Source organism: Mixophyes fleayi (genome assembly GCF_038048845.1).
Source record: "Mixophyes fleayi isolate aMixFle1 chromosome 4 unlocalized genomic scaffold, aMixFle1.hap1 SUPER_4_unloc_2, whole genome shotgun sequence".
In the NCBI taxonomy this organism is placed as follows: domain Eukaryota; kingdom Metazoa; phylum Chordata; class Amphibia; order Anura; family Limnodynastidae; genus Mixophyes; species Mixophyes fleayi.
Genome location: NW_027445888.1, coordinates 357,641 through 381,764, shown reverse-complemented (window position 1 = coordinate 381,764; position 24,124 = coordinate 357,641). Strand labels below are relative to the sequence as shown.

General features: G+C 47.9%; 1 protein-coding gene and 4 non-coding genes across 5 annotated transcripts in view; all 5 read right to left on the bottom strand.

Moving 5' to 3' along the window:
* Nucleotides 1-2,472: 2,472 nt before the first annotated feature.
* TRNAE-CUC (transfer RNA glutamic acid (anticodon CUC)) lies at nt 2,473-2,544 on the bottom strand. The gene has a single exon. It is a non-coding gene; the product is annotated as a tRNA-Glu (tRNA).
* Nucleotides 2,545-2,967: 423 nt separating this feature from the next.
* On the bottom strand, nt 2,968-3,040 carry TRNAV-CAC (transfer RNA valine (anticodon CAC)). Its single transcript has one exon. It is a non-coding gene; the product is annotated as a tRNA-Val (tRNA).
* A 1,223-nt stretch (nt 3,041-4,263) lies between these two features.
* On the bottom strand, nt 4,264-4,336 carry TRNAV-CAC (transfer RNA valine (anticodon CAC)). Its single transcript has one exon. It is a non-coding gene; the product is annotated as a tRNA-Val (tRNA).
* A 275-nt stretch (nt 4,337-4,611) lies between these two features.
* Nucleotides 4,612-4,684, bottom strand: TRNAK-CUU (transfer RNA lysine (anticodon CUU)). Its single transcript has one exon. It is a non-coding gene; the product is annotated as a tRNA-Lys (tRNA).
* Nucleotides 4,685-6,170: 1,486 nt separating this feature from the next.
* LOC142111300 (hepatic lectin-like) overlaps nt 6,171-24,124 on the bottom strand; it is a 29,289-nt gene continuing 11,335 nt past the window's right edge. The window contains exons 6-7 of the mRNA XM_075193797.1: nt 7,726-7,838; nt 6,171-6,765 (exon numbers count right to left, since the gene is read on the bottom strand). Coding sequence (XP_075049898.1) covers nt 6,633-6,765; nt 7,726-7,838 — 246 coding nt within the window. The 3' untranslated portion in view covers nt 6,171-6,632. The remainder of the gene's footprint in view (nt 6,766-7,725; nt 7,839-24,124) is intronic.

Sequence of the window (24,124 nt, the reverse complement as noted above, 5' to 3'; positions counted from 1 at the left end):
GTAACTGGACTGTGGGTGATCCTTCCAGCATATGCAGAGGGCGTGCTGCAAATGCTGGATGGAGTCACCTCTTCCCGTACAGTGATGGGAAGGTCAGGGTTCACAACCAACAACACCCTTGGACTCGCCTTGGGGATTTGTGATGTCATCTGTTTAGAAGGCAGAGTTCTTTGCTGTTTTGTTGTTGTTGCTGACAGCATAACTCTCTTAAATTTTTTGTAGGGGGGGGAGGAGGAAGGCTTAGATCCTTGGGTGAAGCTGGACCACTAGTCATGAACACGGGCCAGGGCCTAAGCCGTTCCTTGCCACTACGTGTCGTAAATGGCATATTGCCAACTTTCTCCTCAGATGATTTTAAGTTTCTCTTTTTGCTATTTTTTGAGAACTTGGGCTTTTTGGATTTTACATGCCCTGTACTATGAGATTGGGCATCGGGCTTGCCAGACGACGTTGATGGCATTTCATCATCTATGTCATGACTAGTGGCAGCAGCTTCAGAATTAGGAGGAAGTGGGTCTTGATCTTTCCCTACTTTATCCTCCAAATTTTGGTTTTCCATTATATGTAGCACAAGAGAGCGTACCCCTAAGCCACACACACTCGGCAAAGCCTTTAAAAATTATATGCGGCACAGGAGAGTACCACTGGACCTATACTGCCGAATCAGTGAACTTTGTAATAGCAGTACCACTGGACTTATACTGCTGAATCAGTGAACTTTGTAATAGCAGTACCACTGGACTTATACACTGCTGAATCAGTGAACTTTGTAATATAATATTGCAGTACCAATGGGCTTATACTGCAGGATTGGTTTTGAAAATTTTGTTGTAATTAATTTTTTTTAAAATTATTTTTTTGTATTTTTTTTTTATAACTTTTTTTTATTTTTTAAAACACTTGGGAATAATGGGGAAATAACTATGCCCTCAGAAGGACAGAGCACAGGACACAGCACCACTGGACTGAACAGGACACAGCACAGGACCCAGCAGCACCACTGAACTCAAAATTGACAGAGCACAGCACACAGCACCACTGGACTTTTACTGTTGAATGTGTGAACTTGGTAATATTGCAGTACCAATGGGCTTATACTGCAGGATTGGTTTTGCAAATTTTGTTGTAATTAATTTTTTTTTTAATTATTTTTTTGTATTTTTTTTTATAACTTTTTTTATTTTTTAAAACACTTGGGAATAATGGGGAAATAACTATGCCCTTAGAAGCACAGAGCACAGGATACAGCACCACTGGACTGAACAGGACACAGCACAGGACCCAGCAGCACCACTGAACTCAAAACTGACAGAGCACAGCACACAGCACCACTGGACTGATTCTGCAGAACACAGCACAGCACAGCACAGCACTAAACAGCACAGCACAGAACTAAACAGCACAGCACAAGATCTACCAGGACAGAGGACCACCTAACACACCCTCCCTCTACCCTGTTCAATGCCCGAGTGAAGATGGCGGCGACTTGCGGGGAATTTATAGGATCCGAGTATCGCGAGATCCGACAGCGGGATTATGACTCAGAGCCTCAGTTTCAAGTTTTTATTTGGCGCCAATACCCGGATCTGTCTCGGATCCGACTCGGATCGGAAAGGTTCGGGTGGGCTCGGATTCACAAAATCGGAGTGCGCTCATCTCTAGTTCACATCCCATGTTGGCGTGTTTCTGTCCTACAGGGATGTGTTTATTGCTTCTGAAATGCTAGTCCACATTCGATCCTCCCCCTACAACAACTTGCTACAAAAAAATTAATTGGCCATTCATTTCAATAATACTTTTATTTTAATGGTGTTTCCAGAGCATGGGGCGAATTCATTGCTTTAATATGACAATGTGTCTTAGAAAAAGGATAATGCATGTAAAACAGGTAATTGAGATTTAATGCTTTGGAAAACACACTTGACAAGATGCAATGCATTGTTTATTTTAAAGTGTCAAGCCATGTTACATAAATGACATCAAAATGTTTGAAATTTCCCTTTAGCTATTGTTACATCTGTACTTCAATTCAGTCTGTCTTAGCATATTGGTTTTCACCTTGACGCCACAAAAATAAATAAATAATAAAGGTGATTGCAGGTAAACTAAACCCTTTCTATAATTTACATAATCCAGAAATGTCAGTCGGTAATATAATATAATACTAATGGTGAAAAAAAAATGCAGTTCCTTTCTAACGATCCATGTCTCTATATTCTTTCTGACGTTGCTCTCCATTACTGTACACTAAATATTTTAAATATAATTACATTTATGATAGCTACTTCCCAATACTCCAGTTATAGGAATCTTAAAGGTGACGTGGACACCAAATATTAAAAAAAGACACTAAAGTGAAAATAAAAGCAATTTTCCTATTTTTTTATATTTCCAATGACTATATCGTATTTAGCAGCATATACAATAATACAAGTAAAATACAAAATAGTCATAAATATAAAAAAAACTACATTCCCTGACCGGGAATCGAACCCGGGCCGCGGCGGTGAGAGCGCCGAATCCTAACCACTAGACCACCAGGGAAGCATATACACAACTATTTAGCTATGTCAATATCTCAATATCCGTATAACTACTGTGTTCAACACAACAGAATTTGTAGTTTGAGAAATAACCATTTTACAATGTCATTGCATATTGCAACTTGCTTGTAAATATTTCTTATTTAAACCAGTATGCGATAAAAATAATTGGACTCTGCTGCAAACTGATTTTTCCTCAAATGTATTCAACTGAGTTAAAATAACTTAGTTAGCTTCAGTTGATAATATATGTGATACTGTAGTGGCTCTATCGTATGTAGCTAAAATCTGTGTTCACCTTCCACAACATTGAAAGCATGCTGTTTTAAACCACGATATTTAGCATATGCAGTAGTGGTTATTTACTTTCAAGATTGGTTGTAAGCAGTCAATAAACAAAATAAATCTATATAAAAAAAAAATATGTTTCTGCCCGGTTTCGAACCGGGGACCTTTCGCGTGTGAGGCGAACGTGATAACCACTACACTACAGAAACTTGTAGTGAACAGTACTTCCCATATTATAAGAAATACAAAGTGCCAATGTTTCTAGAGCCTAATATTGACGAATGGCCGTGGTTTTCAAAGAAAAAAATACACAGAAAGCCAAAGCAAGATTTAGCACGGATTTGTCATTGTAAAGACTACAAAATAAAAGTTTTGAGTGCATTAAAACTTTACATAGTTATTTGTGATGATTAATAGATTTTATATTTGACAGATGCCAGTGAGACAAGTAACCCTGCCACCGATCTACTCAAAACACGGCCTGATTGCCAACACCGGAAGCTTTATAGTGGAACCTCCCCTATTTCCAAATTCCATGGGTGTCATGATCAAGGTGCCAGGCTGATTGAAAATAAAGGATAAGCCGCTTGGCATCCCCCTGTCACCAGAGCAAGTGTTATTAACTATATTTGCCCTGTATTAATGTTTAATACTATATTAATGTTTAATATTATTATAATGTATATCTGTTCACTGTTCTTAAATCTCACCAGATGGGTTCATCAGGCATGGTCCCTTTCAGTCTGGTCCTCATCAGAGGAATCAATTCAATAGTGCAATATGGTACATATAGTGCAATACAATAGACATATCTTGCATTTTCAGGAGTCATTCTTATTTTATAATGTCTGGATTTTTTTAAATTGCTTTTAAATATACCTTATTAAAATTATATGCATGATATATGTTTTTGGACTGATTTGTCCTCAACTGTCACTTGAGCACGACTGACCTAAAGCAATTTAATTAGCTTCAGGTGATTTTGTCTGCCGTATTTTAGCAGATTTATTGCGTGTATGTTTGAGCCTTCTTTAATCCATAGCATTCCGCGTTGGGTCAGCGCAGGCTCATGTCGCAAGCTCTTTGCTTTTATGACACGTGGTAAAGTTGGCTGCGTTGTATAAAAACATTATGATATGGTTAATTTCAATGTGAGGTTGCATGCATGATGTAGATAAACTGTAGTAGTGGCTATATAGACGTTTTAACTCCCATCCTAAGTTTTCATTCAGTGTAGAAATACAACTAACATAGAATAGACTATTGTTCTGTTTTATTCGCATTCTAATCTCTTTATAATTATCTAGTTTAGCTGGTTCATTACATAAGTATTATGTGCTTTGTGGAGTTTTTAAATTCCCTGTAGTTATGCCACCCTTTAATAAAACATTTTGAGAAATTTATTAAAGAATACAAAAAAAAAAAAAAAATATGTTTCTGCCCGGTTTCGAACCGGGGACCTTTCGCGTGTGAGGCGAACGTGATAACCACTACACTACAGAAACTTTCACAGGGTATGCTTGTGGTTCATACAGAAAGTTATATCCTAAAGAAAGATGCTTTAGCACAGATTTGTGCGGGATGAGTGTAAAGATGTAAACCACGTGAATATGTTAAGCTACTATGTCTGTCTGCCTGACAAGTTGTTACAAACATTTTAAACAAGTTTTAAAAGATGTAAAGACTACAACGAGGTACACTTCCAATAAGTGTTAAAGATCTTCACTACTGTTAACATAACCCTGCAAAAATATTGGCATATGGCTAAAAAAAAACTCTGCGCCCAACGTGGGGCTCGAACCCACGACCCTGAGATTAAGAGTCTCATGCTCTACCGACTGAGCTAGCCGGGCAGCTGTTTTTATAGCTCCTGAGATGTCAGATATCAACTAAGTCATGAATGGAAAATGCTTATTAGAAAAATGATAGCTTCAGTAGTGGTGATGTACATGCGCAGCAGCTCCGTTTCGCCAGCGCTGTCCTATACAGCAGCCGCGGCGCTGTCTAAGAAGCGTCTGCGGCGGTGCTGTATACAATACAATGCAGCTGCTGTATAGGACAGTGTCCACTTAGTTAGCGCCGGGGGGGGGGGGGGGGTTTCTAGAGACTCAAAAACCCCCCCTGCGTGCGCCACTGATGTACACTAATAATATTCAATTTGTGTGCTTTATTTTACCTTCCATATCATGTTGTATCCAAGTGCAAAAAGAATAAGCAACTATATCTGGTAGATTATTGATGTCCTTTATTTATATAACATTAACATATTCATTGTTCAATTTCAATTTCCCTAAATACAAAATCATATGGACAATTTAGTCAGAGGCCAGCTAACCTACTAATATTTCTGGAAACTGGAGAAACCAAAGTAAACACCATTGTGGTCCAGTGTGCAATATGATGTAGCACATGCCCTTGTGTTTCTAACTCCCATTGTCCTATAGATTGTAAGCTTTCGAGCAGGGTTCTCTTACCTCTCTGTCTGTATGTATTACCCAGTATTGTCTTATTAATGTTTGTTCCCAATTGTAAAGCGCTACGGAATTTGCTGGCGCTATATAAATAAATGTTGATGATGATGAAACACAGGTATGTAAGCACTATGGTGAAGAATAAGGAAATCAAAATAAATTTAGTGAACGCTTCCATAGGGGCATGCATAAAGCAGATAATCAAAGTTTTGTGAAGGTGAAATACAGATTAACCGAAACAATATATATATATATATCAGTGGACGAAGTGGGCTGGTATGCCATAAGGTCCCCTCTCCTGCCTTCAATGTAAAATTGTGTGTATAATATATATATATATATATATATATATATATATATATATATATATATATATATATATATTTATTTATTTCTTATATATATATATAAAGCTCCCAGTTAAAAAAAAATTAGTCTTATGCCACTTAGTCTGTTGCCACTTAAGAATATTAATTATTAGATTATTTGTCCATTTTAAGGACGTATAGCACTAATTTGTAGGGTGAAACATTGGCAAGATTGACTTTTTTTAAATATAAAACAATTACAGACTACGCACACATTGGGCCCACTGTTGTTGGGTCCCGAAAGAATCATAGGGCACAACCACGCAGGGTATCCAGCACTTGTGGAGTGCCAGCCCCATAAAGGGGGAGCAAGTGGACTGGTGGGTACGGTAGCTTTTCAGAACACATACTATAATGGTGGAATTATCCTTTAAGAGTTGCCAGCTCTACCTGTTTGTAAGCGGTTATGAGATAATAAATCTGTTAGAATAACGGGGTTGTAGGAATTAATTGGATTCAATTCCTAATAGTATGATTACATAACTGTTCCGGAACTCAAGTCATCTTTATGATTGTTTATTTGTTTGGCACCACAGATTCCATAGCGTCTGACATAGACGTACAGAAATAGCATACATGTAATAACCTGTACATGGGTACAGAGCATAATAATAAATTGTATTGCATACAAAGACAATTCAGCATAAGACATGATAGGGACAAACAAGTACGACGGGGTGGACAAACAAGATACATAGAGAAGAGGACCTTACCCCTGAGAACTTACATTCTAGAGGGAGGGGGTGGAGGCCAAACATTCAAACTAGCCTGTGGGTGGTTTAAACACGCAGTGATAGAGTAGGTTGATGTAAGTAAGGATATTGGGAAGGGGGGATGAGGAACAAGGGGAACAAGGGATTAGAGGTAGGATAGGAGTATAGGTATGTGGTAGTCCAAAAGAGGACAGCTGAGAAACATCATTAATCCCATTTATAAAATGTAACCAAGCGTAGAGCGGTGGCTCAGAATTTTTTCTCACAAATAGCAAAATTCTGGTCATGGCTGCAAATCTTGTCATTCCAATCCCCATTCATCCACATGTGGGCACAGTCTTCTTTTTTACCTTGATCATTGGGCTCATCTTTCATCCAAGACCTGTAAGAGGGAGACAGCGTAAGACAATGCCTTCATTCAGCTAGTAAGTATAATATCCTATCTTTACAGGTGGACATAACTGCAGTTATTGTAAAGTTACACGATACTGTTGTAATGATCAGGAGTGGATGAAGGTCCCTCTTACACAGAGGTGCAAGAAAGTTTGTTAAAAAAAAATGTGTATATTTGTGACCCTAAATGTGTTTAGTTTCTTCATGCAAGTCTTTAAAATAGTTTAAGAACCCAATAAATCAATGATGGCCATCATTGACAGCACTATGAGTTCTGAATTGTACCAGAAAATTCTAAAGGAGAAGGTCAGGTCCATGAACTGAAGCTCAGCAGAAGGTGGGTCTTGCCGTAAGACAACGACCCTAACCAGACAAGTCAGTCTACAAAAAAGTGGCTGACGGTGAAGAAATTGTGCATTTTGGTATCACAGAATCAAAGTACAGACCTTAATCCAATTGAAATGTGGTGACCTAAAATAGAGATGTTCATGCATGAAAGCTTCACATATATTTTTAGGACTAGAAAATGAATGTTGAATAATTTTGATCAATAAATGAATGTAAAAGTATTTCCATATGTGTGTTTTTTTTATTTATTGTGTTCTCTTATTGGGTTTTCTTCATATATTTATGACTAAGATGAAGCTCTGAACACATCTACGCAGAAATTTAAAAGATTCTAAAGGGTTCAAAAGTTTTATAGAACCAGTGTGTAAAAGGGCCCTGTTCTTGAAATGCTGCTTACTTACAAAATAATATAGGATATTTCCACCCACAATTAAACAAACCACCTACCTGCCAACATGTCCTCTCACCATGCTGTAACATTGCCCCAGAAAGGGTAGTCCTCTAGGTGCAGAGGACATAGACAATGCTTACGTTCTTCAAAACTTCTCCAATGGATCTGGTAATTAGTGCATAACATGTTTTCTATTCACAGAAAACTTACTTGTAAGAGGATGTGTATTCTGTTCCATCGACCCAATTAAACTTCCCTTCTTCCTTTATGTCACTCAACCCAATCCAGTAGGGACTGTTCTTAGTTTTAGCACTGAGAAATTTCTGTGGAAGCAGGTAATGAAAATAAATAGCTTTCTATAAACCACACCTGATATTAGCAATTAAAAATAATGTATGCTACTCAGTGGTGGGCAATTAGTCAAACCAGGTTTTCTGAAGCAGCAAAATTCACAAAATTAATTTTAAAACAATCAATCTGTGGCGATTGTGTATTGCACCTAATCACTGATTATTTCTTTCCCCTGGATGTTGATGTATGCCTGTGTGTATTTTGTATGTAACAAGTGTGCTTTGCTAAATGACATGAGTTTCACCTGTGCAAGTGTCAAGAGTCTTTTGAAAGTACCCAGGCCAAACAGATAACATATCTGAGGCTTTACACAATTTGTGCAAACAATCTGATCAGCAAGAGGTGAGAAATCCTGTCCTTTGAGATGCAAGACCTTTATCTCAAATAAATAACTCATTTTTAAAGCCCTGTGTCATTCTGGGAAATGCTCTGACATTTGGTTGGCATAGTTAGTTTTCAAAGGTGGGGATGAGAGGAGTGTGAGAAGTTTAAAAAATCAGCTGCTACCCAGTATTATTGTTCATTCTATGAGGAGACCTACTGTATCTAGGTTGAAGTATGCCATCTTTCCCAAAGTGTACTCCTCTCACGCTAAGTCTTAAACTAGTAAGTTAGTGACTCTGGTTTTATGCCCTTTTTTATTTCTGAAACCAATTTGTGCAACTTATTTTGTATGTCTTGTTATTAACTGTTTTGTATTTAAGCCTTGGAAAATTTTTAGGGATTAAATACATTTAATCTAGCATATTCTCCGAGCCTGGCAGGGGATGCGGCCGCGATGACGCGGCTGCATCCCGTGTCATATGATGCGGCCGCCTCTGTGTGCCCCCCGGCCATCCCTCTCCCAGCCCGCGCCTGGTGCTGATTCAGCAAAGAGGCGCTTGCAGTATAAGTGAGTCTCCAACAATGTGTCCAAAATCTAGGAGTGTCAGGAAAGGGTTAACTATGTGCCTCCACCCCTTTCTGTCACACTGTCACAGGACATCTTTTCCTTTCCTCTTTGTTTAATGGGAGAAAAAATTAAGTAATTTAAAAGGAGTTGAATGACTTGTCAGCCCGTGAATAAATGAACTAGCATGCAGAAAGACCGCTGAGAGTGTAGCAGCTACAGGCAGAACTATTGCAAATATACTTCTCTGGCTGTATGTGAGCAGAGGTGTATTGAACCAAATAATTCAGAAGGAACCAGGACTCCTGAATACAATAGAGATGGGTACATCTCTGATTGAAACCATGGGATAATCCATATCCTGTGCTAAATCCAATATGCTAAGCCATATCTATTTATGTCTGTTATCTTTCATGCTAAGTATCTATACAGATTGTAAAGCTGTAACCCATACTTGCCCACTTTTAGTTTTTTAATTCCGGGAGATCCCAGAGGGGGAAATGGCGGGCGGGGGAGTGGCAGGGACAGTAGTGTCATTTTGACGCCGCCCCCAGAGACTAAATTGCCATTTTGTTACGGGGGTCAAAGCCAAAATTAGGAGATTTGCCACAAGTAGTGTTGTTGAGGCTTACATCCTGCCCTCTTCACTACGAAGTGGCTGCCCACCCTGCGGTGCAGGCAAGGCCGGTGCAAGCCTCCATGGCACCCTAGGCATTTTTACAAAATCGGCGCCCTCCTCCCTCCTCCCCCCTCACCCCGTCTTTCCTTACCTCACCACCGCCGCCTCTCTGCTCCGTCTCCTCCCCTCCACTCACTGACACTAGTAAGTGGAGGGGAGGAGACGGAGCAGAGAGGCGGTGGTGGTGAGCAATAGCCTCTTCCCCCCTCCCGCGTGCATCTGAATGCTGTGCGGTGGCCATGACAGGTATGGTCAGCGGTCGCCGCACAGTTTTAAAGTAATTTTCATTCTGGAGGGCGCCCTCCAAGCGCCCTCCAGAGCTCAGCGCCCTAGGCAAGTGCCTAACCTTGCCTAATGGGAGCGCCGGGCCTGGGTGCAGGAGAATTGTTTTCTCTCCCAGGAGTTCAGGAGACCTACCCAGAATTTGCGAGTCTCCCGGACACTTATATCAGCAGTTCCCAAAGTGTGTGCCGCGGCTCCTATGGGTGCCGCAGAGCTGTCACAGGGGTGCCGCAGAACTGTCACAGGGGTGCCGTGGCCAGGGAAACAAGAAAAAAAACAAAAAAAAAACAACTTACTAATCTGGGCAGCACCCGCGACCCAGCATCATCCTCCCTCCTCGCTTCTCACTGAATGTCGGGTGTGACGTCATCACGTCCATCATATTCAGTGAGGAGCGGCAGGAAAGAGGAGGAAGCTGGGTCCCAGGCGCCGCTGAATTGGTAAGAAGACAGAAGAGAAGACAGAAGAAATAGAAGAAAGAAGGCCAAGTATAGTAAGTAAAGAAACGGAGGGGAAATGGTGATAGGAAACAGCAATGGAGTGGCAAAAGAATGAAGGAGGGGGCAGAGTGAGGATGAAGGGGTGCACAGGGTGTAAGGATGAAGGGGCACAAAGTGTGAGGATGAAAGGCTGCACAGAGTGTGAGGATTTTGGGGCACAGAGTGTGAGGATGAAGGGACGCACAGAGAGTGAGGATGAAGGGGCGCACAGAGTATGAGGATGAAGGGGTGCACAGAGCGAGGATGAAGGGGCGCACAGAGCTAAGATGGAGGGGCGCACAGAGCAAGGATGAAGGGGCGCACAGAGTGGGAGGATGAAGGGACGCACAGAGTGTGAGGATGAAGAGGCACAGACAGAATGTGTGGATGAAGGGGTACACAGAGTGTGTGAGGATGAAGGGGAGCAGACAGAGTGTGTGGATGAAGGGGCGCACAGAGTGTGAGGATGAAGGGGCGCACAGAGTGTGAGGATGAAGAGGCGCACAGAGGGTGAGGATGAAGGGGCAGACAGAGTGTGTGGATGAAGGGGCAGACAGAGTGTGTGGATAAAGCGGCGCACAGAGTGTGAGGATTAAAGGGCGCACAGAGTGTGAGGATGAAGGGGCGCACAGAGTGTGTGGATGAAGGGGTGCACAGAGTGTATGGATGAAGGAGCGCACAGAGCGAGGATGAAGGGGCGCACAGAGCAAGGATGAAGGGGCACACAGGGTGTGAGGATGAAGGGGCGCACAGAGTGTGAGGATGAAGGGGCACACAAGGTGTGTGGATGAAGGGGCGAACAGAGTGTAAGAAAGAATAGGCACACAGAGTGTGAGGATGAAGGGGCGCACAGAGTGAGGATGAAGGGGCGCACAGAGTGAGGATGAAGGAGCGCACAGAGTGTGAGGATGAGGGGGCGCACAGAGTGTTAGGATGAAAGGGCGCACAGAGTGTGAGGATGAAGGGGCACACAGAGTGTGAGGACGAAAGAGTGCACAGAGAGTGTGGATGAAGGGGCGCACAGAGTGTGAGGGTGAATGGGCGAACAGAGTGTGAGGATAAAGGGGCACACAGAGTGTGTGGATGAAGGGGTGCACAGAGAGTGTGGATGAAGGGGCGCACAGAGTGTGAGGATAAAGGGGCGAACAGAGAGTGAAGATAAAGGGGCGCAGAGTGTGTGAGGATGAAGGGGAGCAGACAGAGTGTGTGGATGAAGGGGCGCACAGAGTGTGAGGATGAAGGGGCGCACAGAGTGTGAGGATGAAGAGGCGCACAGAGGGTGAGGATGAAGGGGCAGACAGAGTGTGTGGATGAAGGGGCAGACAGAGTGTGTGGATGAAGGGGCGCACAGAGTGTGTGGATGAAGGGACGCACAGAGTGTGTGGATTAAGGGGCAGACAGAGTGTGTGGATGAAGGGGCGCACATAGTGTAAGGATGAAAGGGCACACAGAGTGTGTGGATGAAGGGGTGCACAGAGTGTATGGATGAAGGGGCGCACAGAGCGAGGATGAAGGGGCGCACAGAGCAAGGATGAAGGGGCACACAGGGTGTGAGGATGAAGGGGCGCACAGAGTGTGAGGATGAAGGGGCACACAAGGTGTGTGGATGAAGGGGCGAACAGAGTGTAAGAAAGAATAGGCACACAGAGTGTGAGGATGAAGGGGCGCACAGAGTGAGGATGAAGGGGCGCACAGAGTGAGGATGAAGGAGCGCACAGAGTGTGAGGATGAGGGGGCGCACAGAGTGTTAGGATGAAAGGGCGCACAGAGTGTGAGGATAAAGGGGCGAACAGAGAGTGAAGATAAAGGGGCGCAGAGTGTGTGAGGATGAAGGGGAGCAAACAGAGTGTGTGGATGAAGGGACGCACAGAGTGTGAGGATGAAGGGGCGCACAGAGTGTGAGGATGAAGAGGCGCACAGAGTGTGTGGATTAAGGGGCAGACAGAGTGTGTGGATGAAGGGGCGCACATAGTGTAAGGATGAAAGGGCACACAGAGTGTGAGGATGAAGGGGCGCACAGAGTGTGTGGATGAAGCGGTGCACAGAGCGAGGATGAAGGGGCGCACAGAGCGAGGATGAAGGGGCGCACAGGGCAAGGATGAAGGGGCACACAGAGTGGGAGGATGAAGGGACGCACAGAGTGTGAGGATGAAGAGGCACAGACAGAATGTGTGGATGAATGGGAAAGAGGAGGAAGCTGGGTCCCAGGCGCCGCTGAATTGGTAAGAAGACAGAAGAGAAGACAGAAGAAATAGAAGAAAGAAGGCCAAGTATAGTAAGTAAAGAAACGGAGGGGAAATGGTGATAGGAAACAGCAATGGAGTGGCAAAAGAATGAAGGAGGGGGCAGAGTGAGGATGAAGGGGTGCACAGGGTGTAAGGATGAAGGGGCACAAAGTGTGAGGATGAAAGGCTGCACAGAGTGTGAGGATTTTGGGGCACAGAGTGTGAGGATGAAGGGACGCACAGAGAGTGAGGATGAAGGGGCGCACAGAGTATGAGGATGAAGGGGTGCACAGAGCGAGGATGAAGGGGCGCACAGAGCTAAGATGGAGGGGCGCACAGAGCAAGGATGAAGGGGCGCACAGAGTGGGAGGATGAAGGGACGCACAGAGTGTGAGGATGAAGAGGCACAGACAGAATGTGTGGATGAAGGGGTACACAGAGTGTGTGAGGATGAAGGGGAGCAGACAGAGTGTGTGGATGAAGGGGCGCACAGAGTGTGAGGATGAAGGGGCGCACAGAGTGTGAGGATGAAGAGGCGCACAGAGGGTGAGGATGAAGGGGCAGACAGAGTGTGTGGATGAAGGGGCAGACAGAGTGTGTGGATAAAGCGGCGCACAGAGTGTGAGGATTAAAGGGCGCACAGAGTGTGAGGATGAAGGGGCGCACAGAGTGTGTGGATGAAGGGGTGCACAGAGTGTATGGATGAAGGAGCGCACAGAGCGAGGATGAAGGGGCGCACAGAGCAAGGATGAAGGGGCACACAGGGTGTGAGGATGAAGGGGCGCACAGAGTGTGAGGATGAAGGGGCACACAAGGTGTGTGGATGAAGGGGCGAACAGAGTGTAAGAAAGAATAGGCACACAGAGTGTGAGGATGAAGGGGCGCACAGAGTGAGGATGAAGGGGCGCACAGAGTGAGGATGAAGGAGCGCACAGAGTGTGAGGATGAGGGGGCGCACAGAGTGTTAGGATGAAAGGGCGCACAGAGTGTGAGGATGAAGGGGCACACAGAGTGTGAGGACGAAAGAGTGCACAGAGAGTGTGGATGAAGGGGCGCACAGAGTGTGAGGGTGAATGGGCGAACAGAGTGTGAGGATAAAGGGGCACACAGAGTGTGTGGATGAAGGGGTGCACAGAGAGTGTGGATGAAGGGGCGCACAGAGTGTGAGGATAAAGGGGCGAACAGAGAGTGAAGATAAAGGGGCGCAGAGTGTGTGAGGATGAAGGGGAGCAGACAGAGTGTGTGGATGAAGGGGCGCACAGAGTGTGAGGATGAAGGGGCGCACAGAGTGTGAGGATGAAGAGGCGCACAGAGGGTGAGGATGAAGGGGCAGACAGAGTGTGTGGATGAAGGGGCAGACAGAGTGTGTGGATGAAGGGGCGCACAGAGTGTGTGGATGAAGGGACGCACAGAGTGTGTGGATTAAGGGGCAGACAGAGTGTGTGGATGAAGGGGCGCACATAGTGTAAGGATGAAAGGGCACACAGAGTGTGTGGATGAAGGGGTGCACAGAGTGTATGGATGAAGGGGCGCACAGAGCGAGGATGAAGGGGCGCACAGAGCAAGGATGAAGGGGCACACAGGGTGTGAGGATGAAGGGGCGCACAGAGTGTGAGGATGAAGGGGCACACAAGGTGTGTGGATGAAGGGGCGAACAGAGTGTAAGAAAGAATAGGCACACAGAGTGTGAGGATGAAGGGGCGCACAGAGTGAGGATGAAGGAGCGCACAGAGTGTGAGGATGAGGGGGCGCACAGAGTGTTAGGATGAAAGGGCGCACAGAGTGTGAGGATAAAGGGGCGAACAGAGAGTGAAGATAAAGGGGCGCAGAGTGTGTGAGGATGAAGGGGAGCAAACAGAGTGTGTGGATGAAGGGACGCACAGAGTGTGAGGATGAAGGGGCGCACAGAGTGTGAGGATGAAGAGGCGCACAGAGTGTGTGGATTAAGGGGCAGACAGAGTGTGTGGATGAAGGGGCGCACATAGTGTAAGGATGAAAGGGCACACAGAGTGTGAGGATGAAGGGGCGCACAGAGTGTGTGGATGAAGCGGTGCACAGAGCGAGGATGAAGGGGCGCACAGAGCGAGGATGAAGGGGCGCACAGGGCAAGGATGAAGGGGCACACAGAGTGGGAGGATGAAGGGACGCACAGAGTGTGAGGATGAAGAGGCACAGACAGAATGTGTGGATGAATGGGTGCACAGAGTGTGTGGATAAAGCGGCGCACAGAGTGTGAGTATTAAAGGGCGCACAGAGTGTGAGGATGAAGGGGCGCACAGAGTGTGTGGATGAAGGGGTGCACAGAGTGTATGGATGAAGGGGCGCACAGAGCGAGGATGAAGGGGCGCACAGAGCAAGGATGAAGGGGCACACAGGGTGTGAGGATGAAGGGGCGCACAGAGTGTAAGAAAGAATAGGCACACAGAGTGTGAGGATGAAGGGGCGCACAGAGTGAGGATGAAGGGGCGCACAGAGTGAGGATGAAGGAGCGCACAGAGTGTGAGGATGAGGGGGCGCACAGAGTGTTAGGATGAAAGGGCGTACAGAGTGTGAGGATGAAGGGGCACACAGAGTGTGAGGATGAAAGGGCGCACAGAGAGTGTGGATGAAGGGGCGCACAGAGTGTGAGGATGAAGGGGCGAACAGAGTGTGAGGATGAAGGGGCACACAGAGTGTGTGGATGAAGGGGTGCACAGAGAGTGTAGATGAAGGGGCGCACAGAGTGTGAGGATAAAGGGGCGAACAGAGTGTGAGGATAAAGGGGCGAACAGAGAGTGAGGATAAAGGGGCGCAGAGTGTGTGAGGATGAAGGGGAGCAGACAGAGTGTGTGGATAAAGGGGCGCACAGAGTGTGAGGATGAAGGGGCGCACAGAGTGTGAGGATGAAGAGGCGCACAGAGTGTGTGGATAAAGGGGCGCACAGAGTGTGAGGATGAAGGGGCGCACAGAGTGTGAGGATGAAGAGGCGCACAGAGTGTGTGGATAAAGGGGCGCACAGAGTGTGAGGATGAAGGGGCGCACAGAGGGTGAGGATGAAGGGGCGCACAGAGTGTGTGGATGAAGCGGTGCACAGAGCGAGGATGAAGGGGCGCACAGAGCGAGGATGAAGGGGCGCACAGGGCAAGGATGAAGGGGCACACGGAGTGGGAGGATGAAGGGACGCACAGAGTGTGAGGATGAAGAGGCACAGACAGAATGTGTGGATGAAGGGGTGCACAGAGTGTGTGGATAAAGCGGTGCACAGAGTGTGAGGATTAAAGGGCGCACAGAGTGTGAGGATGAAGGGGCGCACAGAGTGTGTGGATGAAGGGACGCACAGAGTGTGTGGATTAAGGGGCAGACAGAGTGTGTGGATGAAGGGGCGCACATAGTGTAAGGATGAAAGGGCACACAGAGTGTGTGGATGAAGGGGTGCACAGAGTGTATGGATGAAGGGGCGCACAGAGCGAGGATGAAGGGGCGCACAGAGCAAGGATGAAGGGGCACACAGGGTGTGAGGATGAAGGGGCGCACAGAGTGTGAGGATGAAGGGGCACACAAGGTGTGTGGATGAAGGGGCGAACAGAGTGTAAGAAAGAATAGGCACACAGAGTGTGAGGATGAAGGGGCGCACAGAGTGAGGATGAAGGGGCGCACAGAGTGAGGATGAAGGAGCGCACAGAGTGTGAGGATGAGGGGGCGCACAGAGTGTTAGGATGAAAGGGCGCACAGAGTGTGAGGATAAAGGGGCGAACAGAGAGTGAAGATAAAGGGGCGCAGAGTGTGTGAGGATGAAGGGGAGCAAACAGAGTGTGTGGATGAAGGGACGCACAGAGTGTGAGGATGAAGGGGCGCACAGAGTGTGAGGATGAAGAGGCGCACAGAGTGTGTGGATTAAGGGGCAGACAGAGTGTGTGGATGAAGGGGCGCACATAGTGTAAGGATGAAAGGGCACACAGAGTGTGAGGATGAAGGGGCGCACAGAGTGTGTGGATGAAGCGGTGCACAGAGCGAGGATGAAGGGGCGCACAGAGCGAGGATGAAGGGGCGCACAGGGCAAGGATGAAGGGGCACACAGAGTGGGAGGATGAAGGGACGCACAGAGTGTGAGGATGAAGAGGCACAGACAGAATGTGTGGATGAATGGGTGCACAGAGTGTGTGGATAAAGCGGCGCACAGAGTGTGAGTATTAAAGGGCGCACAGAGTGTGAGGATGAAGGGGCGCACAGAGTGTGTGGATGAAGGGGTGCACAGAGTGTATGGATGAAGGGGCGCACAGAGCGAGGATGAAGGGGCGCACAGAGCAAGGATGAAGGGGCACACAGGGTGTGAGGATGAAGGGGCGCACAGAGTGTAAGAAAGAATAGGCACACAGAGTGTGAGGATGAAGGGGCGCACAGAGTGAGGATGAAGGGGCGCACAGAGTGAGGATGAAGGAGCGCACAGAGTGTGAGGATGAGGGGGCGCACAGAGTGTTAGGATGAAAGGGCGTACAGAGTGTGAGGATGAAGGGGCACACAGAGTGTGAGGATGAAAGGGCGCACAGAGAGTGTGGATGAAGGGGCGCACAGAGTGTGAGGATGAAGGGGCGAACAGAGTGTGAGGATGAAGGGGCACACAGAGTGTGTGGATGAAGGGGTGCACAGAGAGTGTAGATGAAGGGGCGCACAGAGTGTGAGGATAAAGGGGCGAACAGAGTGTGAGGATAAAGGGGCGAACAGAGAGTGAGGATAAAGGGGCGCAGAGTGTGTGAGGATGAAGGGGAGCAGACAGAGTGTGTGGATAAAGGGGCGCACAGAGTGTGAGGATGAAGGGGCGCACAGAGTGTGAGGATGAAGAGGCGCACAGAGTGTGTGGATAAAGGGGCGCACAGAGTGTGAGGATGAAGGGGCGCACAGAGTGTGAGGATGAAGAGGCGCACAGAGTGTGTGGATAAAGGGGCGCACAGAGTGTGAGGATGAAGGGGCGCACAGAGGGTGAGGATGAAGGGGCGCACAGAGTGTGTGGATGAAGCGGTGCACAGAGCGAGGATGAAGGGGCGCACAGAGCGAGGATGAAGGGGCGCACAGGGCAAGGATGAAGGGGCACACGGAGTGGGAGGATGAAGGGACGCACAGAGTGTGAGGATGAAGAGGCACAGACAGAATGTGTGGATGAAGGGGTGCACAGAGTGTGTGGATAAAGCGGTGCACAGAGTGTGAGGATTAAAGGGCGCACAGAGTGTGAGGATGAAGGGGCGCACAGAGTGTGTGGATGAAGGGACGCACAGAGTGTGTGGATTAAGGGGCAGACAGAGTGTGTGGATGAAGGGGCGCACATAGTGTAAGGATGAAAGGGCACACAGAGTGTGTGGATGAAGGGGTGCACAGAGTGTATGGATGAAGGGGCGCACAGAGCGAGGATGAAGGGGCGCACAGAGCAAGGATGAAGGGGCACACAGGGTGTGAGGATGAAGGGGCGCACAGAGTGTGAGGATGAAGGGGCACACAAGGTGTGTGGATGAAGGGGCGAACAGAGTGTAAGAAAGAATAGGCACACAGAGTGTGAGGATGAAGGGGCGCACAGAGTGAGGATGAAGGGGCGCACAGAGTGAGGATGAAGGAGCGCACAGAGTGTGAGGATGAGGGGGCGCACAGAGTGTTAGGATGAAAGGGCGCACAGAGTGTGAGGATAAAGGGGCGAACAGAGAGTGAAGATAAAGGGGCGCAGAGTGTGTGAGGATGAAGGGGAGCAAACAGAGTGTGTGGATGAAGGGACGCACAGAGTGTGAGGATGAAGGGGCGCACAGAGTGTGAGGATGAAGAGGCGCACAGAGTGTGTGGATTAAGGGGCAGACAGAGTGTGTGGATGAAGGGGCGCACATAGTGTAAGGATGAAAGGGCACACAGAGTGTGAGGATGAAGGGGCGCACAGAGTGTGTGGATGAAGCGGTGCACAGAGCGAGGATGAAGGGGCGCACAGAGCGAGGATGAAGGGGCGCACAGGGCAAGGATGAAGGGGCACACAGAGTGGGAGGATGAAGGGACGCACAGAGTGTGAGGATGAAGAGGCACAGACAGAATGTGTGGATGAATGGGTGCACAGAGTGTGTGGATAAAGCGGCGCACAGAGTGTGAGTATTAAAGGGCGCACAGAGTGTGAGGATGAAGGGGCGCACAGAGTGTGTGGATGAAGGGGTGCACAGAGTGTATGGATGAAGGGGCGCACAGAGCGAGGATGAAGGGGCGCACAGAGCAAGGATGAAGGGGCACACAGGGTGTGAGGATGAAGGGGCGCACAGAGTGTAAGAAAGAATAGGCACACAGAGTGTGAGGATGAAGGGGCGCACAGAGTGAGGATGAAGGGGCGCACAGAGTGAGGATGAAGGAGCGCACAGAGTGTGAGGATGAGGGGGCGCACAGAGTGTTAGGATGAAAGGGCGTACAGAGTGTGAGGATGAAGGGGCACACAGAGTGTGAGGATGAAAGGGCGCACAGAGAGTGTGGATGAAGGGGCGCACAGAGTGTGAGGATGAAGGGGCGAACAGAGTGTGAGGATGAAGGGGCACACAGAGTGTGTGGATGAAGGGGTGCACAGAGAGTGTAGATGAAGGGGCGCACAGAGTGTGAGGATAAAGGGGCGAACAGAGTGTGAGGATAAAGGGGCGAACAGAGAGTGAGGATAAAGGGGCGCAGAGTGTGTGAGGATGAAGGGGAGCAGACAGAGTGTGTGGATAAAGGGGCGCACAGAGTGTGAGGATGAAGGGGCGCACAGAGTGTGAGGATGAAGAGGCGCACAGAGTGTGTGGATAAAGGGGCGCACAGAGTGTGAGGATGAAGGGGCGCACAGAGTGTGAGGATGAAGAGGCGCACAGAGTGTGTGGATAAAGGGGCGCACAGAGTGTGAGGATGAAGGGGCGCACAGAGGGTGAGGATGAAGGGGCGCACAGAGTGTGTGGATGAAGCGGTGCACAGAGCGAGGATGAAGGGGCGCACAGAGCGAGGATGAAGGGGCGCACAGGGCAAGGATGAAGGGGCACACGGAGTGGGAGGATGAAGGGACGCACAGAGTGTGAGGATGAAGAGGCACAGACAGAATGTGTGGATGAAGGGGTGCACAGAGTGTGTGGATAAAGCGGCGCACAGAGTGTGAGGATTAAAGGGCGCACAGAGTGTGAGGATGAAGGGGCGCACAGAGCGAGGATGAAGGGGCGCACAGAGCAAGGATGAAGGGGCACACAGGGTGTGAGGATGAAGGGGCGCACAGAGTGTGAGGATGAAGGGGCACACAAGGTGTGTGGATGAAGGGGCTAACAGAGTGTAAGAAAGAATAGGCACACAGAGTGTGAGGATGAAGGGGCGCACAGAGTGAGGATGAAGGGGCGCACAGAGTGAGGATGAAGGAGCGCACAGAGTGTGAGGATGAGGGGGCGCACAGAGTGTTAGGATGAAAGGGCGTACAGAGTGTGAGGATGAAGGGGCACACAGAGTGTGAGGATGAAAGGGCGCACAGAGAGTGTGGATGAAGGGGCGCACAGAGTGTGAGGATGAAGGGGCGAACAGAGTGTGAGGATGAAGGGGCACACAGAGTGTGTGAGGATGAAGGGGAGCAGACAGAGTGTGTGGATAAAGGGGCGCACAGAGTGTGAGGATGAAGGGGCGCACAGAGTGTGAGGATGAAGAGGCGCACAGAGGGTGAGGATGAAGGGGCAGACAGAGTGTGTGGATGAATGGGCAGACAGAGTGTGTGTGTGGATGAAGGGGCGCACATAGTGTAAGGATGAAAGGGCACACAGAGTGTGAGGATGAAGGGGCGCACAGAGTGTGTGGATGAAGCGGTGCAGACAAAGTGTGAGGATGAAGGGGTGCACAGAATGTGAGGATGAAGGAGCGCACAGAGTGTGTGGATGAAGGGGCGCACAGTGTGTGTGGATGAAGGTGCACACAGAGCGAGGATGAAGGGGCGCACAGAGTGAAGATGAAGGGGCGCAGACAGAGTGTGTGGTTGAAGGGGCGCACAGAGAGTGTGGATGAAAGGGCGAACAGAGTGTGAGGATGAAGGGGCACACAGAGTGTAAGGATGAAGGGGCGCACAGAGTGAGGATAAAGGGACGCACAGAGTGAGGATGAAAAGGCGCAGACATAGTGTGAGGATGAAGTGGCGCAGAGAGTGTGAGAATAAAGGGGCGCACAGAGTGTGTGGATGAAGGGGTGCACAGAGTTTGAGGATAAAGGGGCAAACAGAGTGTGAGGATAAAGGGGCGCACAGAGCGAGGATGAAGGGGCGCACAGAGTGTGAGGATGAAGGGGTGCAGAGAGTTTGAGGATGAAGGGGCGCACAGAGTGTGAGGATAAAGGGCCGAACAGATTGTGAGGGTAAAGGGGCACACAGAGTGTGAGGATGAAGGGGTGCACAGAGATTGTGGATGAACGGGTGCAGATAAAGTGTGTGGATAAAGAGGCGCACAGAGTGTGAGAATGAAGGGGTGCACAGAGTGTGAGGATGAAGGGGCACACAGAGGGTGAGGATGAAGGAGCAGACAGAGTGTGTGGATGAAGGGGCGCACATAGTGTAAGGATGAAAGGGCGCACAGAGTGTGAGGATGAAGGGGCGCACAGAGTGTGTGGATAAAGGGGTGCACAGAGTGTATGGATGAAGTGGTGCCCAGAGTGTGTGGATGAAGGGGCACACAGAGCGAGGATGAAGGGGCGCACAGATTGAGAGGATGAAGGGGCTCACAGAGTGTGTGGATGAAGGGGCAAACAGAGTGTGAGGAAGAAGGGGCACACAGAGTGTGAGGATGAAGGGGCGCACAGAGTGTGAGGATGAAGGAGCGCACAGAGTGTGAGGATGAAGGGAAACACAGAGTGTGTGGATGAAGGGGCAAACAGAGTGTGAGGAAGAAGGGGCGCACAGAGTGTGAGGAAGAAGGGGCGCACAGAGTGTGTGGATGAAGAGGCGACCAGAGTGTGAGGATGAAGGGGCACAAAGAGTGTGAGGATGAAGGGGCGCACAGAGCGTGAGGATGAAGGGGCGCACAGTGTGTGTGGATGAAGGGGTGCCCAGAGTGTGTGGATGAAGGGGCGAACAGAGTGTGAGGATGAAGGGGCACACAGAGTGTGAGGATGAAGGGGCGCACAGAATGAGGATGAAGGGGCACAGACAGAGTGTGTGGATGAAGGGGCGCATAGTGTGTGTGGATGAAGGGGCGCACAGAGTGTGAGGATAAAGGAGTGCACAGAGTGTGAGGATAAAGGGGCGCACAAAGTGTGAGGATGAAGGGGCGCAGATAGAGTGTGTGGATGAAGGGGCACACAGAGTGTGAGGATAAAGGGGTGCACAGAGTGTGTGGATGAAGGGGCACACAGAGTGTGAGGATGAAGGGGAGCACAGAGTGTGAGGATGAAGGGGCGCAGAGTGTGTGTGGATGAAGGGGTGCCCAGAGTGTGTGGATGAAGGGGCACACATAGCGAGGATGAAGGGGCACACAGAGTGTGAGGATGAAGGGGCACACAGAGTGTGTGGATGAAGGGGCGAGCAGAGTGTAAAGATGAAGGGGCACACAGAGTGTGAGGATGAAGGGGCGCACAGAGAGTGAGGATGAAGGGGCACACAGAGAGTGAGGATGAAGGGGCAGACAGAGTGTGTGGATGAAGGGGTGCACAGAGTGTGAGGATGAAGGGTGCAGACAGAGTGTGAGGATGAAGGGGCGCACAGAGAGTGAGGATGAAGGGGCACACAGAGAGTGAGGATGAAGGGGCAGACAGAGTGTGTGGATGAAGGGGTGCACAGAGTGTGAGGATGAAGGGTGCAGACAGAGTGTGTAGATGAAGGGGCACACAGAGTGTGAGGATGAAGGGGCGCACAGAGTGTGAGGATGAAGGGGTGCAGACAGAGTGTGCGGATGAAGGGGCGCACAGAGCAATGATAAAGGGCTCCACAGAGTGTGAGGATGAAGGGGCCCACAAAGTGAGGATGAAGGGCACACAGTGTAATGGTGAAGGGGCACAGTGTAAAGGTAAAGGGGCACAGTGTGATGATTCTTGTACATGTTGTTGTTTTATTTTGTTTGATTATATTCCTCTTAATGTTAGTTGTAAATTATTCTTTGACAGAAATATAATTGAAAAAAATGTATAAAAATATTCTGATCCCTTGAATGTATGTGTATTATTTTCGCAAGCAATTATTAACTAGTGTCGAAGTCGTATAATTGGATGAACAAAACTATATTGGTTAATATTGTTTTATTGTGCGATTGCACTTAGTACGCCACGCTACACGTGGAATAACGCGATCGCACGGTAAAATACGCATGCACACACTCGCATTTAGTTATTTATATATTTCATATTTATATGGATTCCATTCCACAGTGATTTATGAGCAGATAGTATTTAGTTTATTATTAGTTTATATATTATGATTATATGTACACTTCAGTGTTATTTAAGGTTCAGGTTATAGGAAATGTGTAATGTCTCGTATCATTTTAATCCCCTATTCATCAACAGCTGCCCGGTTCATTCGGCGAAGAGAACGCACATTGCATACTCTAGTTATTGATGTTAGGGAATAAACCTTTAGAGTGATACCAACTGTAAAATGGACTAGTTGTAACTGGTTTCTGGGCGGGAGAATCATCTGGAATGTTGACCCTCAGCCTTTGAGGGGGTTGTTTGAACTAGTCTATGACCTGCAGCACTTTGGACCTTCCTGATACCTGGACCAATAGAAGCAAGCCACGTCATCTGCATTGTTGTCTCTGTAACACTGAGTGTATATAATATAGCTGTGCTCCCACTGGCTTCAGCCATTCTCTGACCACAGTATTCTGGAGTGAAATACTGTTCACTGGTACCCGTGGGAGCACAGCATGCACATGTGAGCGCGGTATGTATTTTATCTCTTTTTGGTATTGGCTGTACTGTATTATAATCATGTATTAAATTGTTAAACTTTGCATCTGCTAAAATAAATAACTTTGTGCCTTGGAAACACAACACTATCGCTTGGGCAATGCTTATTTGAAAACAATAGAATTACTTTAATACTAGTATTTCTGTCCTGACCTAAATACTTATTGCGTTATTTTGACCCAACTACTTATAAAACGGGACTGCTCAGTAATTATTTTGGAGGGATGCCTTGAAAAAATTATGGAGACTCTTAAAAGTTTCGGAACCATTGAGTTATATGAATGGACGGCACTTACACAGTGCAAACACAAGTCATACACATCACCTTTATTAATTTAGTGGCACCGATTCTCTATTTGCTCTCCGCTTAAACCCATACTTGCCTACTCTCCCAGAATTTCCTGGAGGCTCTCGAATTTCGGGGAGCCCTCCCAAACTCCTATGGAAGAGTAGGCATCCTCCCAGACATGAAGAATAGGGCTTAATGACGTGATTTTGCATCCTTAAGCCCTGTTCCCTGCCCCACAATGGCATCACCACGATATATAGTGGCTGAATTGGATATTCATCAAGTGGAAGGTTAAGCTATCTCAATATAATTTAATGATAAGCATGTCTACTGGTTATGACATGTTGGGAGGTGTAGTGTCCTATGTATGTGTAGAGTATAATAGAATGTTATTATGGTCATGTCTAGTGATCATGTCAGGTTGAGTAAATGCAGTGTCCTAATTCTTTCTAGGGTGCAATCAAATTATATTATTATCATGTCTACAGGTTATGACTTGTTGGGTCTATTTTCAAATGTTGGCTATTCTGCTCAGAT